The 17869-nt window shown below is 43.1% G+C and overlaps 1 protein-coding gene across 6 annotated transcripts in view; it reads left to right on the top strand.

The window, feature by feature from the left end:
* The window catches only part of Hecw2 (HECT, C2 and WW domain containing E3 ubiquitin protein ligase 2), a 407742-nt gene that overhangs the window by 279339 nt on the left and 110534 nt on the right, over nucleotides 1-17869 (top strand). For all 6 annotated transcript variants that reach the window (XM_021160080.3, XM_029476576.2, XM_085837264.1 and 3 more), the window contains 6 exons: nucleotides 1-18; nucleotides 4046-4215; nucleotides 6239-6378; nucleotides 10236-10336; nucleotides 10721-12091; nucleotides 13443-13538. The exon at nucleotides 1-18 is cut by the window's left edge and continues 58 nt beyond it. In XM_021160080.3, coding sequence (XP_021015739.1) covers nucleotides 1-18; nucleotides 4046-4215; nucleotides 6239-6378; nucleotides 10236-10336; nucleotides 10721-12091; nucleotides 13443-13538 — 1896 coding nt within the window. The remainder of the gene's footprint in view (nucleotides 19-4045; nucleotides 4216-6238; nucleotides 6379-10235; nucleotides 10337-10720; nucleotides 12092-13442; nucleotides 13539-17869) is intronic.

Raw genomic sequence — 17869 nt, 5'->3', positions numbered from 1 at the left:
TCAGCTTCACATTGTCAGGTAAGTGTCTGGCTGTGGCCTCCAGTCTGAGGGTGTGCAGCTTCAGTGCAGGACACCATCACTCTTTCTACAGTATCATATGGTCTGTACACTAGCATTTTGAGTTCTTTTGGTCATACTTCTGGAAAGTCAGATATATCTTACTGTGATGAAATTAGATGATTGTTATGTTTAGAAAGTACTCTTTCTACCAGGTCTTCTCTTGAAGGAAGGACTGTGAGCGTGAGTATACGGAAGGTGTATGGAGACTGCTTTGCTGACTTGAAACCAGTTGTGCTTACTTCAACTGGAGAAAGGAAAAGGTTTGAAGGCTTAGAGAAAAATAAAAGAAAGCCATACTTTTTTCTGTGATGATTGCGCATAAAATATTAGAGCACAGATAGCTGTTTTCATGAAATTAAAAAGATAAACCTAACAAGTAAAACGATAATGGTTTTCTGTTTGACAAAACATGCCACCGGCTTGTGCGCAAACCATCCAGGTACAGCGCAGTTTCAGGCTGAGTTTTGTTTTGTGGTTTGTGAAGTTGACTGAGTTGAAACTAGCATAGAAGTAAGTGAGGCTTACTACCAAAGGGGGAATATCTTGATAAAACACAGCTTACACAAACTGATATTTTTGAGACAAAAAGTATACATATCAATATTTGGGTGCACTGGGCTGCAACACAAAAAGGTGAAATTTATTTTGTACATAGGCACTATCAAAAAGTTTTGAAAACCACTGAACTATCAAGAATGAGTTGGGAAAAAAAAAAAAAAGAATGAGTTGGAAGTTATACAACCACGAATGTTCTAAGAAAGCCAGTGCTTGAATCTGAGTGGATAACTGGGTGATAGTTATACAAAGCCTGAAGTTTACCTGACTCTGTAAAGAAACTTCTCGTAGGTGTAGCACATCTGAAATTCAAGTGAGACTCTTCTCTTCACTGCTTAAATACTGCAAATGAGGCTCTACATCTAAACAGGGAGACTGTGAGAGCATCCACCTCCACCCACCAGCTGAGCCGCAATAGTCACTGTCCAGACTGGGCACATCCACCCATCACTGGGTGTGGTCTTTTTTTTTAGTGATATTTCACTTCCTGTGGGGCTGTTCATTCAAAGGCCTCTTTTCTTTCCTTCCTTCACCTTCCTGATGAATTTTAGAAGTTGTCACCTGGTGGGTGGCTTGTGGTTCAGATTAGGCCAATAAATATATTTTGTTTGGGATCTTTGGTATTTTCAAAGTATCTGGGTAAGATACTTTAAAGTACCTTCATTTATGGTAGCATTTGCCTAGCACTGACATTGCTTCCTGAAGACATGTTGACAGACAGCTTGTGCTTTAGACCTGGGATGTTTTAGGGAAGGTATAGGCACTGAAACCTCTGGTGATAAAAGGGAACAATTAGCCCCTTGAGTGTTGACTATACTCTTTCGATTTCTTAGGTTAGAGCTATTGAATGATGTGTTGGGTTGCTGTGTATCATTTTTAACTTGGCAGTCACACATTGATTTTGAATTCAGAAGGAGTGCTGTTAACTCACTGCAGGATAATTACTTTGTAGAAAGTAAAATCACAGGACATCTTCCTCAAAATAAGCAATAAGCTCTAAGACATCAGTGAGTCTGTCTTTAGATACTTTGGTAGTATCCTGCCTCTGTTCAGATAGAAGCTAGCTGCCTGTGATATGTTTTTCTTCACTAGATAGACATTTGCTGAGTGGGCAGAAATGGGTAAAAATCATAGGAGATGAGCAGAATTCTATAGCATCAATTCTAAATCGATTAAAGTGATTGTAGACTGACAGTCGGTGACAATATTTGTCTGAAAGCATTGACCTACTAGAATAGCTGCCTGCAAATGCACTATACCTGACTATCTAAGAATAAGGAAGGGGACCGTGAATTGAACTGCACAGCTTCAGCAAAAATTGTGTCTTGATTAACACCTTAAATCTTATAATAAGGCTGAACCTGGGGTATTTAGCATGCATGCCTTTGTTACTTGGAGTTCTTCTTTGCTTTGTTATGTGTTGTGGATTACTTATGAACAACGAAACAAAGGAAAATAGAAGCAAGAACAGAGATGAGATGAGTTCAGGGGTGCATCGCCCGATTACAAATACTCAGTTTATCACCTGCATTGAAGATTCGTTCATCTGTGCAGTGTCTCACTGGGGGAGAGTCGGCATCAAGGTGTCTAACTTTGATACCTTCTTCACCGTGTCTTTAATCTGGTGACAGAATCCTTTTTTGTTCAAAGGAATATTTGTCCCAGAGTGAATTAGTTTTGTCAGACTTTGTAGCAGCTGTTTCCATCCAGGATGTTCTGCATCTGCTTCAAGGAAATCCCTTGCTTGAAAGTTAACTTAGTATCTAGAGGCCATCAATCTGCCTTGAGTCTGAGGCAAGAGTACTCAAGAAGAGCAAGGAGATAAATGTGTAAGCTGCATTTTCTTCTCAAGGCTGCTTTACACCAACAGAGAAAACACGCAGATAATGAACGATCACATACAAACCTGCGTTTAATAATGAATTTAATAATGCATTTAATAGTGAAGCATCCAAAATGGAACTACTGGGATACTGAGCCGACAGCAGCTTCACAGCGCACCTGTCTCATTCCTCCCTTGGCCTTCCCTCTCCTGATGCTTTCTAGGGTAGCCACCAATCGAGATCTCATGCAGTGTGGCTAAAATGAGGCCTCACTAGTAAATATCTCCATATTTGCTAATGTGCTGTCCTATTCCACTGCTGACTGTGTCATCAGTCAGCCCTGGTCTGCTTTCATTTCATGTATCTAGGCCATGAGTTCTTGTGGACCAGTCCATTCCTTCCCAAGAGTGAGGTCTGAGGAATACATAAACCCCAAGGCCTAGGTTGACTTCCTATATTTCAGGGCTGTACATAGTGTCTCTTTCTCTGCTGATCTAGCCAATATAGGTCTCCCTGTGCAGACTGGATCTCTAAGCTCGAGTGTTCAAGACCTCCAGATTGATCTGAAACACATAAAAAATGTCATCTCTTCCACAGCTTTCAAGATGGTTAGTCCCAGAGCTACTACATTAACCACACCAATAGTCTCGGAAAGGTGTTGTGGGACCACCTAAGTCAGCTTTAGTTCTAGACATTTGTGCACCTGTCAGCCTGACAGTTGAAATACCTCCTCATTGAGCAGACTCCAGCTAAGACGTTTAGCAGCTTGTGTCATATAAAACACTTTGTGAGTATGTGGTAACTTATAAGATATTCATCGAATATTTAAATTACTTTATAGGTTATAGAAAAATAACTGAAGAATTATTCAAAATAATTGCATTTACATATTGAATTGATTATAGAATATGTATGACATTTAAGATGTAATACAAATGAGTGTGTGCTTTAAATTTTTACCTTAAGTTAAACTGGTTTAAACTTATGCATATATATACATATACATATACATATACATATACATACACATACACATACACATACACATACACATACACATACACATACACATACACATATACATACACATATATAGTACACATATGTACACATATAGTATAGATATGTATAATTTTACATATATGGGTGTTTTTTATAAGCTGATTATTAAGAATTTCTATGCGGAGGTTGTTGTACATTCTGGCTGACCAACCACACTGTACCAGGAAAAATATGGCAAGAACTCACAAGCACATGGTGAAAAGCATTCCAGCTGTAGGGGCACAAGGTGATGAAGGGCTGGTGTTATTCTTACCACCTTGGAGAGCGCTCTGCTGGAATTATAGCCACGGCCCACTTGCCATTCTCTACAGGCACACAGTGTGGCTACATCTCTATATGCCTGCAGTGTGACTAATTCAGCTACTGTGCCACTGGCTCCTCTCTGTCTAGAGCTTTGGATTAGAACTTTAGTTAAGAACTTGGCTGTTTGTGCTAACCAGGATGTCTGGATCCTTCCTCCTTTCTTCTCTGCTTCCCCCTTCCTGCTGCCTTCCTTCTCTCCTGCTTCCTTCTCCCCTCTCCCCAACCCCTCTCGTTCTTTAAAGATCTCAGGGCAGTTGGGCTCAAGAAAGGGATGTTCTTCAATCCTGACCCTTATCTTAAGATGTCCATTCAGCCAGGGAAGAAGAGCAGTTTCCCTACCTGTGCCCACCATGGGCAGGAGAGAAGATCCACTATCATCAGTAACACCACCAATCCAATCTGGCACAGAGAGGTACGATGACAGTGGCTGGGGGAGAGGGAGGGGAGGGTGTGAGGTGTGATGGGGGGTCTTCTGCTTGACAGTACTTGACAGGTGAGTTCATCTTTTCCCTCTGAACTCTGTGCAGACTTGAGCTGTTAATGGGTGTGGGCATGGTGTCTCCAGATGTCTAGCTCTGTTGCAAGGAGGGTACACTGCATATGAACTAGTTCCTTCTTGTTAAAGCCAGGTGTATAGTGAGACTACTGAATTGTTCTCTTCTAGGGTACAACTTTATGGTATGCTACAAGTTTAATAATTGAAATAAATATATATCTTAATATTTTTAAAAATAAAATTTAATGCAAAAAGTTCATGAGGAACAAAATATATGAAGGTTTTCATAAAAACAGGAGAACCAAAATATTACCTTGCAGAATCACAGTAGAGTCTGAATCAAAGGAGAAAAGGCTGGTGTGTATTTTTTTAACCTTTTTCTCTAGTATGTATTCAGTCCAAATTAAAGGAGTTTCTTTCTCTATAAGCTTTGGCAAATGTTTTTGTGAACTTTCAGATTCTTGCTAGATGAGCCATTCAGGAAGTCGGCGTCCTGAGTGAAGGCAGATTGGCAGATTGGCAGATTGTGTTGATGGTATTTGAGAGTTCCTCACAGCAACATTAGGCTGCCTGTCTTCCTAATGCATCGTGCCAGTGGAATCAAGCAAAGGGTTTTCTCAGTAGAGCTACACAGAGTCACACACGAGCAGAGATGTGGCATTGCCTTCTCACTGGCCAGCAGAGGCTTCCTCAGGGTATCTCAGGATCCAGCCTTTGCATCCCAGTTCTAGACTGTTTCTAGTAAACTTTTACCTCTGAGGGAGATGCATAGTTAGTTAAATCAGGTCTGAATGTTTTAGCCACAGAAGTATGTGCTAACAAAGCTATAGCGGTATTATAGTTGGAGAGAGATAAATTCACAAAATATGAAAGTGATTAGAGCAAATTGGGTCTAGAAGTCTGGGACTCACGTGTGGAAAGGCATGCCCCTGAACAGTCCCTGTGCTTATTTGAGTGGCAGATGTTGCTTGTGTTTTCACACCTGTTCTAAAACACCAAGATGTCATAATGGCAAATGACTCTTAAAGTCATAGCACCTTAATGTGACATGAAGCCTGGGAAATATAAAATACTTTGAAGTGTGAGTTCTAGAAAGCTCATAGTAGATACAATAACCAAGCAAGCAATAACGCCCTCTTCCTCTTTCATATCTGCCCTTTTTGTATTGCCCATAAACAAAGCCAGGGTTACCACATTGCTAGTCAAGCTCTGTACACCAACCTCATCCTCTGCCTGCTGAGCACTGAGCATTCACCTCATGGGGCAGCCGAGAGTATGGTCTAACCATCTCTACCTCTGGAGATCGACAAACTGAGCTTCAGCTATTAATTTGACTACCTACTCAAAGGCAGGGCACTTATATGTAGTTTTCTTATTCTTAGCAAGCACTATTTTCCATTTAGCAGACTGCCAAATTCTTCTGCCCTTTGGAGGACCTTAATTATTATACTAAATAAACATAGTGGCGCCTAAATGTCAAACAGGCTAATACTGTTCACATTGCTGTCATTGCGTGGACACTGTCAAGGAAAAGCAACATGACTCACACTTCCTGCCTCCACAGTTTATTTACTGAGGTCAAATGTTTAAATAGAAACAGGATCAGTATTACTGATTTTCTCTTTTACTTCAGTAAATTATATTATGCATAATTTAATCTTTGAAACTATCCTGCCTGTAACTACTAACCCAAGGAAGTGCATCATTGGATGAAAGGATTTCTGTTGCCACTCAGATTTTAAACTTTTTTTGTTTTAAGAATCTTTGTGACTTTTATTTGTTTTATCTGAGTACAGGATTGACAGCAACTGGTCATGTGAACTCTGTGTGCCATCAGTTTAAGAGATATCATTTTCTGTATATAAAATGATAAGATGTTGTGTTTGTCTTCTAAGCCAACATGTTGTATGTTTGTTTGTTTGTTTGTTTTTTATTTCAGAAATACTCCTTTTTTGCACTTTTGACTGATGTCTTAGAAATTGAAATCAAAGACAAATTTGCCAAGAGCCGGCCCATCATCAAACGCTTCCTGGGAAAACTAACCATTCCAGTGCAGAGGCTGCTGGAGCGGCAGGCTGGGTAACTAACTGCCTCTCACTTGAGGGATCCTGAGATTCGTTTTTGAGGAGACAGAAGTGAAGCTTGGTAGTCCCTGGGTGTGTCTTGTCAATAAGAAGTGGAATGTGTCTCTTTAATAAGTGCCCTTATGCTCAATAAAGTGCACTGGACCCAAAATACCTTGTTCCAATGATACACCTCCTTGTGGTATCAATCCTCTTCCCAAGTCTCACCTAGATAGCAGTCAGTGACAATTCTCATGCTACTCGGCTGGTTTGCGGGCATGTTGAAATCTTGCTCATGAGAATGTTCCACCCTCATCTTATCCTGATAAATTCCATCCACAGGGCCTACCTTTATTCCTGAAACACACACACACACAAAACAAACTTATTTGGGGACTTAGATTCAGTTTTTCACTCTTGTAAGCTGTCTATGTAAGTTGTGAGTAGTTAAGAAATACAACACGCCCCACCCATTGTTATGTAATACATATTTTTATGTCGTGGATACTAGCAAACTCAATATTGCAAGTACTCCGGGGTGGCATTAGGTCATTTTGTGTGTCTTTTTTCACTTCAAGAGCACCTTTCGAATGTGTGGTAGTATGAGCCCCCTCCTCATAGCGGCAGTGGGGGCAACCCTCAGATGCTGGGTTGTTACCCTGCCCATCGTTAGACTATTACAGAGACTTGTCCACATAGTGTCAGCAACTCCCAGAGGTGGAGGGTGTGGTGCTAGTCATTTCAGAGATGAGGGTCTCAGGCTGCAGGTGGGAGAGCCGAGAGCTGAGCTCAGTCCCTCTGCTCTAGACCCGCTGCTCTCTGAAACATCTGGAGGACAAGTTGTAGTTGTTTCCTGCCGGGAAGCTGGCCCTGCATACTTACTGCACTTTTTACACCTTGAGCTCTGCCTGTAAGTGTGACCAGTGGAGACCTGACCCACCACATTCACTTCAGGCTTCTGGGGCTTCTCTTTCCTCATCTGAAAACGATGACTCAGACTATGAGGCCCCTCTGGCCCCATCAAACTCACGGATTCTGATGGATTCTGTTCCTCTTGATTCTCAGAAGATGTGAACAGGGTGGGTGGACAGCCCACACAAAATAAAGCGATAATACAAAATTCCAGAAGCTTGGTTTATCTGTTAAAAAGCTGAGACATGACAGTTATTTTTAACGATAATAATTATAGCTTCTAGAAAGATATATTTTGAGAACTTTTGAAATTATTCTTAGTGTGTATCAACAGTGAATGATTATGGTAGGAATCAACTGCAATAAATCTAGTATATTTCTCTCTTGATTTATATGAATTATAATCATCTAATTCAGGTAGTGTATCTGTATCCATTTATGTACTGATAGCAAGATTGATCAAGGAATGGCTCAAGCTTGTCAGTGATCCAAACTACCATGAACTCTCTGGTGTTTGTGTTAGTCTTCTAAAGAGCTAAACACCCACGGGAGAGACAGATCCAGCTCTGTGTGTAGTGTAAGGAAGTCCAAAATGCATTCATAAAGTGTCAGAAGTGAGATGTCTTTCCATGAACAGGCTAAAAGCATTGCCATCATACCAGATACTGGAATATGTTAATATTTCTGACCTGATTATTGTTTTCTATTGAGTAATCAATACATCTTGAAAGGGCTATACTTTGGTTAGTTACACATTTGGTGAACTGCAGCTATCTGAAATAGGTGATAGTGTCCAGGGCATGGCTGTATGGGATAATGTACACTTCCTAATCTTTTTTAAAAGCATTTGTTTAACCGTAAAATTTTCCATGGCATGGCCAGCTTCCTTTCCAAAAGACTTGTCACGGTCCTATGGTTATCATTTTCTCCGATTAGTGGGAGAACGCCTCGGGCATCTAGAGAAAGTCTTTTGTTGTTCTTTTTTTTATAATAGTAGTAAAGTATAGCATATTCTTTGTAATGATATATCATAGCAGGAAGCAGCTTGAGTCTGGATGGGCTGGACAAACTCAGGAGGAGAACCGGGACCCGCACTCCGTACAGAACACACTCTTCTCGGAGGATCTGAGAGGCATAGGCGGCTTTTCTGGACCGTGATATGGGAGAGTTGAACTGAGGATGTTTTTCTCAGTTAAAATTCTTCCACGTAATGGTTCTTGTTTGGCAGTTAGTTATTATGTATCCATTAAGTGCCTACTAAATGTCAAGCACTGTGTTGGGCATTGGAGATGAGACAGTAACTAAAACAGATGTGTACAGTCCTTTCCTTATAACTCTTATAAAGCACCCATTCTCTACCTTAAACATTGCTTTTGCAAATCTTCCCTCATTAGCATCACTAGTGGGTTTTGGCAGAAAAATGGAGAAGCAATCATTTTATTTTGACAAGAAGATGATGGATTTATTAGATGACTGGGTGTCAGAAAGTAGAGGCTGGGCCTTGGGATTTGCTTCTGGGCATACTCACCAGTGTGCAAGCACTTCTGCATGTCAGGGGCTCCCTGAATGGTGTGAATACAGCGGGGAGTAGGAAAGGTGCATCCCTGCCATTGCACCAATTACAGCTGCTGTGGAGTTCTATCGAATATTCCGATATAATATGCGTGTAATACCTGTTTGAACTCCCTGTTCAGCAAGAGTTTTGATGGCAACATGACATTCAGGTATCCCACAAGTAAAAAATGGCAGTAAGAGGAACACCACCCAAAGCAGCCTGGAATCACGGAGACTGTGTGTCAGATGAGCTTGTAGTACACAGAGGATGCCTGACAGGGGCTTCCTCAGTGGGGTAACATGTATCTCATCCCAGGTTTGCCATCCAGTAGCTTCTTAGCTATGCCTTCATGTCTTCCTCTAGTAAACAGGGTTTGAGCTTCCTCCCTGGTGGCCAGGGAAGTAAAGAGAACATCTCCCTAGAGCCCCGGCAGTGTGTACATGTTCTTCAGTGAACCCTTCAGGTGGGAAAGCAAACTGTTTGACAGCATCAGTCTAGGACAATAATATCAACATCATAAAAAGATATGTCTCAAGAACTTACTTATGAATTCAGATGAATTACAAGTTAATAAAATTATATATATACATATATATATACATATATATATACATATATATATATATATATTTGTTTACAAAACAAAGCTATGTAGGTTGATGCTGCAAAGCTGACTAAAGGCTCTATCTATAATTACAGTGGTGCAGAGGCATCTCTTCCCAGAAGAGCCAGTAGAGGGCAGCGTGAGAGCAGAAATAGTGTGATTTGATTAGCCTTTTGGTTGTCTGTAATTGTCAATCATCTGACTCAGGATAGGAGTTCCTTGTATTTGAATATGGAAAATAGACATGGACTTGAAACAGCTGGATAACCCTATCCTTACGCCAGCCAACAGCCTAAGACCACCACGAAGGCAGGCCAAAAAATGAACAGGCCAGTTGTGATCGAGCCTAGCACCAGACATGGGATTCGGTACTCTCCCTCATTGCAGAACATCTGAGGTTAGTACCTGAGAGTCAGTAGGCCAGGTTCTCCAGGAATGAGAGCACTATCTCTAGTCCCCTATTTTGCAGATGAGGAAGGTAAGGTCAGCTCCCGCGCGCGCACACACACACACACACACACACACACACACACACACACGCACGCGCACGCGTGCACACACACACATACTCACAATAGGGGCTGCTGTCTTGAATCAACCTGGTTTTATATTCTCATATTGTTCTCTCTCCTTTAATGTTTCCTATAAGGTGACTTTCTTTTTGTCCCTGGGCCACGTTGTGCTCCAGCCTGTATTTACTTCTAATTCTGAAATGTTCAAGGGACAGCCTGTGGGACTGGGGTGGCCTGTGGGAAGAAGGCAACGGTACACTCGGGATGAAGGGCTGTTTCTTCCCCTGCAGGGACCAAATGCTCAGCTACAACCTTGGCAGACGGCTCCCAGCTGACCACGTGAGTGGGTACCTCCAGTTTAAAGTGGAAGTTGCATCTTCTGCTCACGAAGGTGAGGTGTCTCTTGCTGCATAAGCACACACTATCCATTGATAGTTGGCATTTAAATGGAATCGTTTTGTGTCCAGTGCTGAAAATGGAATGGCTTTCCAATGATTGCCAGCTTCCAAAGCACGTAGGAAAGTCCGATTAGCCAAAAAAAACGGCTCCAAGAATTACGTTTGCGTTACGGAGGTAGTCTGCAGAGATCAAACCTATACCTCCTGTGCCAGATGTTACAAGCGATCCTCATTTAGCGAGGAGTAGTGAATTCTAGCAGCCAGTGACACGTCAGAGTCATCTTTGGGATGACTGAACTCAGCAAACTTGTTAGTTTCAGGACAGTAGATCTTTCTGTCTTCTATTGAATGCTCACCAGTGCTGCTTCCTCACTCAGGTGCTTCTCCAGAGGCTGTCGGCACCATCCTCGGAGTCCACACTGTGAATGGAGACCTGGGCAGCCCTTCCGATGAGGAGGATATGCCAGGCAGCCATCATGACAGTACTATCTGTGCTAATGGGCCAGTGTCCGAGGACAGTGTTGCTGATGGCACCCCTAAGCATTCTTTCAGGACTAGCTCTACTCTGGAGATCGACACGGAGGACTTGATCTCTACTTCTTCTAGAAATTCACCCCCCAGGGGCCGCCAGGATTCACTCAACGATTACTTAGATGCTATTGAACACAATGGCCCCTCCAGGCCAGGGGCAGCCTCCTCCTCTGAGCGGTCAATGGGAGCCTCTCCTAAACTGAGGAGTAGTTTTCCCACTGACACAAGACTCAATGCAATGCTTCATATAGACTCAGATGAAGAAGACCATGAGTTTCAGCAAGACTTGGGCTACCCATCTTCTTTGGAGGAGGAGGGAGGCTTGATCATGTGCAGCAGGGCGTCGAGAATTGATGATGGGAGCCTGACATCTCAGACCAAACCAGAGGATGACAACCCTGTTGAGAATGAGGATGCCTCTGTACATGAAACTGCGTCCTTAGAAGAGAGGCCAGAGAATCTTCCAGAGGTTGCAGATGGCTCCTTGCCATCAAGTACAGCTCCTGATGAAAATGAAGCCAGCCTGGAGCCTCAACCCAGTGCAGACCAGGGTAGCACTGAATTGTGTAGCTCTCAAGAAGTAGATCAGCCCACAAGTGGTGCAGATGCAGGAGCTTCTGACACATCTGGAGGGAGCCGCAGAGCTGCCAGTGAGACCGAGTCCCTGGACCAGGGATCTGAACCTTCCCAGGTGTCCTCTGAGACAGAACCCAGTGACCCTGCAAGGACAGAGAGTGTGAGTGAGGCCAGTACCAGACCTGAGGGGGAGAGTGACCCGGAAGGCGCAGACAGCTCATGCAATGAGAGCGTGACTACTCAGCTGTCCTCCGTGGAGACACGGTGCTCATCTCTAGAGAGTGCGCGATTTCCAGAAACCCCGGCCTTTTCTTCTCAGGAGGAAGAAGATGGGGCCTGTGCAGCTGAGCCCACCAGCAGTGGCCCCGCAGAGGGGTCGCAGGAGTCTGTCTGCACTCCTAGTTCTTTACCTGCTGTGCAGGTGCCCAGCAGGGAAGAGGAAGGGTCAGGGGCTGAAGCTGCTGCTTTATCTGAGCAGGGGGAGCTAGGGGAGGTCTGGCAGAGGAGGGGGAGTCTTGAGGGAGCAGCCGCTGCTGCTCCTGCTGCTGCCACTGATAGCCAGCCCCAGGAAGATGGGGATGCTGGGGATGCCCAAGGTGCCTGCGAAGGGGCCACTGCCCAGGAGGAGGGCGCCACTGGAGGTAGGATATAGAAGACAGCATGACTCTTGGCTTAAACGTAACTGCTCAGAAAGAAATCATATAATTTACATATGTGTATATGCATAATTTACATGTATGTGGATATATAATTTACATATGTGTAGATATATAATGTACTATATGTAAATATATCGTTGTCATGTACTTGTATATAATTTGCATGTGTGTAGATGTATAGTTTGTGTATATGTAAATTGTGATGCAGTTTGCATGTATAGGTGAATAAGGAAATGAATTCCTCCTCTGGGGTTTACCAATCAGCAAAAGAATTAAGGAGGGGAAAATAAGGAAGCAAGTAACCTACACAAATGTGTAGATACCTAAAGCCGGTCTTATGCATCAGGTCTCCCAGTCTGGAGAGACCATCATTTGCCATTCACATAGCTAGGAAGAAGAGGGCATGATTTCCATGCACACAGACCTCAGTTCAAATTCAGTCCTTTTAAAGCAGGCATCATCTATTGCTGACATAAGAGGCCTGGCAAGCAGTAGTCTTCCATCTTAAAGAAGATACAAAACCAGTCAGTACATGGGTGTGATGTGTCGGGGGGGGGGATGGGGAGTACTGTAAGCGGCTCACTCTTAAAGCTCCAGAACAGGAAGTCGGTGTGAATGGGGAGGAGGGAAGAAGCACTGTTTAAGTCTGAAGTTGCAAGTTCAGACACAAAATTTGTATCGAATCTTAGTGACTATGGCTCCTAGGAATGGTTTATTTAAGATGTCCTAGAGAGAGGCTGGAAAGGGGGCAAGGACAGTCTCTTGTGCCTAAATAGCACAGACTCAAAGAGAAATCATTTCTTTTCATTTGGAGTAGTGATTAACCCCAGGACCTTGTATTTGCATGGCAGGCAAACTGTATGAGTGAAGCACAACCCAGCCCTAGGAATTATTTTCTTATTGTATGTTTTATCTTCTACCAAAATTATCCCCTCTTATTTTGCTTTTCACTATCTTATGGCCACTTTGTGACCCTAAAGCGTTAGTTATGAGCAGGTTAGAGGCAGAGAGGAGCAAGGGGAGCTACATGCTGGGAACATTTCTCTAGGAGCCTCTTCTGGGCCTACATCCTTGCGGGAAATAACTGGAAGAGAATGGAGAGAGCAGCCTTGGAACTGATGTTTGAATTGTTTGCTTGCTTCCTTTGTATTGAGACAAAGTCTTTCTGTCTAGCCCAGGCAAGCCTGGAACTCTCTAGCCTCCTACCTCATTCTGCCAGTACACCTATCCTAGGTGTGTGTTTTTGTTGAGTGTGTGTGTGGTGGTGGGGGGGCATTCATTTTGAGGCAAAAGGAAAAGCAATACCTGCGTAACTTTCTACCTTTTACCCTAGGTTCTCAAACCAATGGCCACCAGCCCTTGAGGTCGCTACCTTCCGTGCGCCAGGACGTCAGCCGGTACCAAAGGGTGGATGAGGCTCTCCCACCAAGTGAGCAGCTGTTAGCTAAAGGTTTACCTTACTGGCAGTGTGCAAAGGTGACAGGCAGATCCTTTCCCTGGTTCCTGGAGAAGAAGGTGTCTGAGAGATGCCACTTGACCAGTGACTGTAATCTGAGATGCTCTGTCCAGGCACTCCCCTCTGGTACTGTTCTAAAGGAAAGGGCAGCTAGGATGAGCCAGCATTGTTCAGCCCATGGAGTGAATGCCATAATCCCTAGGTTTCAAGCATCAGTTGCATAAGAGAACTTTTTAAAATGCTTCACAGCAGAGTGATTTTCTTCAGCACCTAGGCGAGATGGACAGGTTTTCTTAGAAAAGCCCCACCCTGCAATGCACTGGCTTTCATCCCTTTCATCATTTTAAATTATTAAATACAGGGTCTTATTTTTTTTCCTTAGGGATATACAGAACATGCTATTAATTTCAGAATTTACCCTACAGACTTTTGGGGATTATAACCATTATTTGAGGAATTAAAGGGTGTGTCAATGTCTTACTTTTAGAAGACGTTGAATGCTTTGATAGATGGTTGAGGATTAGGGGTATGAGGGAAATGGTTCACAGCCCAAATTAGTGATACTCTTCACTCCTCATTAGCACAAAATATGAAGTCTGCTTAAGTTTCTCTGGTCTCTGACAGTGACATGCTGAGAGCAAGCTCACTGAGCATACAGCACGGTAGCTGTGGTGCTGGAGAGGCAGCTGGAGGGAAGGCCTCCTGGATCCTTGTTTGTCCTATTCCCCACCAGCTTCTCTGCTCTCTGCCCACCTGTCTTATCACATGTGAGGGTGAGAAAAAGGTGGGAGCTTCAAATAATGGGATCTGAAGAGAAGTGCAGGCATTCTTGTGCTGAAACCCCACGTGGCGATTCTTGGAGGGGGCAGACAGGAGCAGAGTGCCATCATTCTAGTCAGTCAGGGTAACTGCCTTGATCCTTCTGCAATCTGTTGTTCATGGTTCCCTCCCTTTTTTATACATCTGAATAAAAAGAATCAAATACTGTATTCTTTGGGCAAACATTGATATAATTGGAGCAGAATGGATTAGGAACATCAGAAGAGAGTTCTGGAAGAGTTTTGTATGTGAATGTAGCTCAATCGTAGAGTTTCTGGGTATTGGAGAAGGGAGCATAGCATTGCATGAGTGTGTTGATAGTAAGCACCCTCCTAGTCACATCCAGTTACTCCAGTTTTATTGGACATAATTTTGATCTAGAGATGACAGTTTTAAAAGATAAATGGTGTTTTCTTCTGAAATCAGGATTCCTACTTATATCTCATTGTCCTTCTTTAAACATGGTGATAAACCCAGAAAGCAAAAGTGACTTTGTTATATCCCTCTTTTAGTGAGGGACCTGTGCATGGGAGAAGAATTTCCTGTTCAGTCATTCACAGTACTGTCCACACTCACTGGGATGGGCTTTCACAGCACTGATCATTAACTGGGAGGCCAGAGAAGGCCAGGGTCCAGTTTGAAGGAAGTGGGAAAGAAGACTAGAGAGAAGAGCAGGTTGGTCATAGGCGTTCCTTCCCTGTGTCCATTTCCCATACAGATCAAAAAAGTAAGACCTTTCCTGCCTCTGAACCCTAACTAGGTACCAGTGTTGTGACAGTGGCTGTGGGATCGTGTTACCATCATTGTGAGCACATCTTACAGAGCAACTTTTAAGTGGGCTGTATATATATTTAATGCATGTGGAATTCAAGAGACTGGATTTCAGTCCATGGTCTTGGGGAGAATCTTAGCCTCCTATGAACTCTGAGAACTCCTGTTTGTTCCATGGGTTTGTTTGTCACATTAGCTGTTAAGTTCCAATTCACTTCTGTCAGTGTGAATTTCTTAACTTTCTGTGTGTCTAGGAATGATGGGGGAAGGTTGGTAGAATTGGAGATAACTGAGTCCTGGGATCTGAAGACCTGGGTGTATCTTAGGACTCAGCTTTTCTATGAAGGTTCTCAGACCAAGTCTGGCATCTGACAGACCCCCACCCCCACCCCACCGTGCCCAGGTGCCTTGGGAAACAGAGGCAGCAGGCAGTTTTCCAACCTCATTATTGCCACGTATTTGTCTATGTAGGGAAATCTTATGTGGAACACCAGTGTGCAGTGTCAGATGTTTAGAGCTAAAGAGAGGGTAGAGAGCAGTTCTGGAGAGCCACCCTAAGTATATAAGGCTTAAGTAATTCCAGCTGGGTTTGGAACTTGTAGCCTATTTAAATAAGGTGCCTGGATGACACTACGATGTTACTAGATCCTTTCTGAACCTGATATAATAAAACTGGCATTGTTTTATTTTTTTTATTAGGTATTTTCCTCAATTACATTTCCAATGCTATCCAAAAAGTCCCCAATACACTCCCCCCCAGTCCCCCACCCACCCACCCCCACCCCTTGGCCCTGGCATTCCCCTGTACTGGGGCATATAAAGTTGGCAAGTCCAATGGGCCTCTCTTTCCAGTGATGGCCGACTAGGCCATCTTTTGATACATATGCAGCTAGAGACAAGAGCTCCGGGGTACTGGTTAGTACATCATGTTGTTCCAACAATAGGGTTGCAGATCCCTTTAGCTCCTTGGGTACTTTCTCTAGCTCCTCCATTGGGGGCCCTGTGATCCATCCAATAGCTGACTGTGAGCATCCACTTCTGTGTTTGCTAGGCCCCGGCATTGTCTCACAAGAGACAGCTATATTTGGGTCCTTTCAGCAAAATCTTGCTAGTGTATGCAATGGTGTCAGCGTTTGGAAGCTGATTATGGGATGGATCCCTGGATATGGCAGTCTTTAGATGGTCCATCCTTTCTTCACAGCTCCAAACTTTATCTCTGTAACTCTTTCCATGGGTATTTTGTTCCCAATTCCAAGAAGGGGCACAGTGTCCACACTTTGGTCTTCGTTCTTCTTGAGTTTCATGCGTTTAACAAATTGTATCTTATATCTTGGGTATCCTAAGTTTTTGGGCTAATATCCACTTATCAGTGAGTACATATTGTGTGAGTTCCTTTGTGAATATGTTACCTCACTCAGGATGATGCCCTCCAGATCCATCCATTTGCCTAGGAATTTCATAAATTCATTCCTTTTAATAGCTGAGTAGTACTCCATTGTGTAAATGTACCATAATTTCTGTATCCATTCCTCTGTTGAGGGGCATCTGGGTTCTTTCCAGCTTCTGGCTATTATAAATAAGGCTGCTATGAACATAGTGGAGCATGTGTCCTTCTTATCGGTTGGAACATCTTCTGGATATATGCCCAGGAGAGGTATTACTGGATCCTCTGGTAGTATTATGTCCAATTTGCATTGTTTTATATAAGTATTGACTTTTAGAAAAAAAATGTTTGGTTCTGTCCTCTAGTTTTCTACTGAAATGGTGATGCTTTGAGACATAGTAGCTTTCTGAAGGTCTAACAGCAAAAGTATGACTAAGCTAGAGACCAGACCTCTTACCATTCAGGGTTATGTACAGACCCTGAGACCCACCCCAGCAAATTATTCTCATCTTTTCCCATCCCGACGGTGCTGCTCACTTTATGCTATACTGTGGCAGGAGAAGAAAGGAGGGATCCAGATCCTGCCTCCTAACTCTGCCTATCAGTGTTTCGTGGCATCCATCTGAAAGAAGCTATGATGGAGAGAAATGAGTGCTCCTGTGCATTCTTATATGAAGACCAAGCCAGGTCCAATAGGAAGACATTCAAGTAAACATGGTGTCGATGATGGTAGTGAAGCATCCTACCGGCATTGACCTCTTGGGACAGAAGAATGCCAAGGGCCTAACAGCCTTTCCTAATCCAGTGCCAAACACCCACTTGAAGTCAGCAGTATTGTAGAGATGGGCTATCTGATATCAATAGCCTTCAAAGTACATTCACTATCCTGGATTCTTAGAGAGCAAATCTGTGGTTCTGGCTTCTTATTCTGCCTATTACACATTAAAAAAAATGTCTTTAATGAATGATAAGTTAGGGTTATCTCTGGTCTTTGTGGAAGGCAAATAAAAGGATTTTTATAGAATTACATCACTTAAAATCATTTGTTCTCTTATTACACGGTTTGTGAAAGACACAATAGTAATAGTATTTGGGGGATCCTTCTTCCAAATCTCTCCATTTTGCTGCCCATATAAGCCATTAAGCAGGCTGCATGCACATCTCCTTAAGTAAATCTTTATTTAGTTATTTCCACGGAAACAATTCCATCTCTGAAGGCTTTGGGTTTTTTGGACCTTTCTTTTGTCAGCGAGTGGAAAGTATGCAGCAGTGTGTTTTCTTTCTGCTTCAACTGCTAGAGCTTTGGAGCCAATTCTTAGTAACAACCTTA

Source organism: Mus caroli, unplaced genomic scaffold (genome assembly GCF_978045245.1).
Source record: "Mus caroli unplaced genomic scaffold, Mus_caroli_1 scaffold_1, whole genome shotgun sequence".
Classification (NCBI taxonomy): Eukaryota; Metazoa; Chordata; class Mammalia; order Rodentia; family Muridae; genus Mus; species Mus caroli.
Note: the sequence above shows the minus strand (reverse complement) of the source record. Positions and strands in the feature narration are given on the sequence as shown.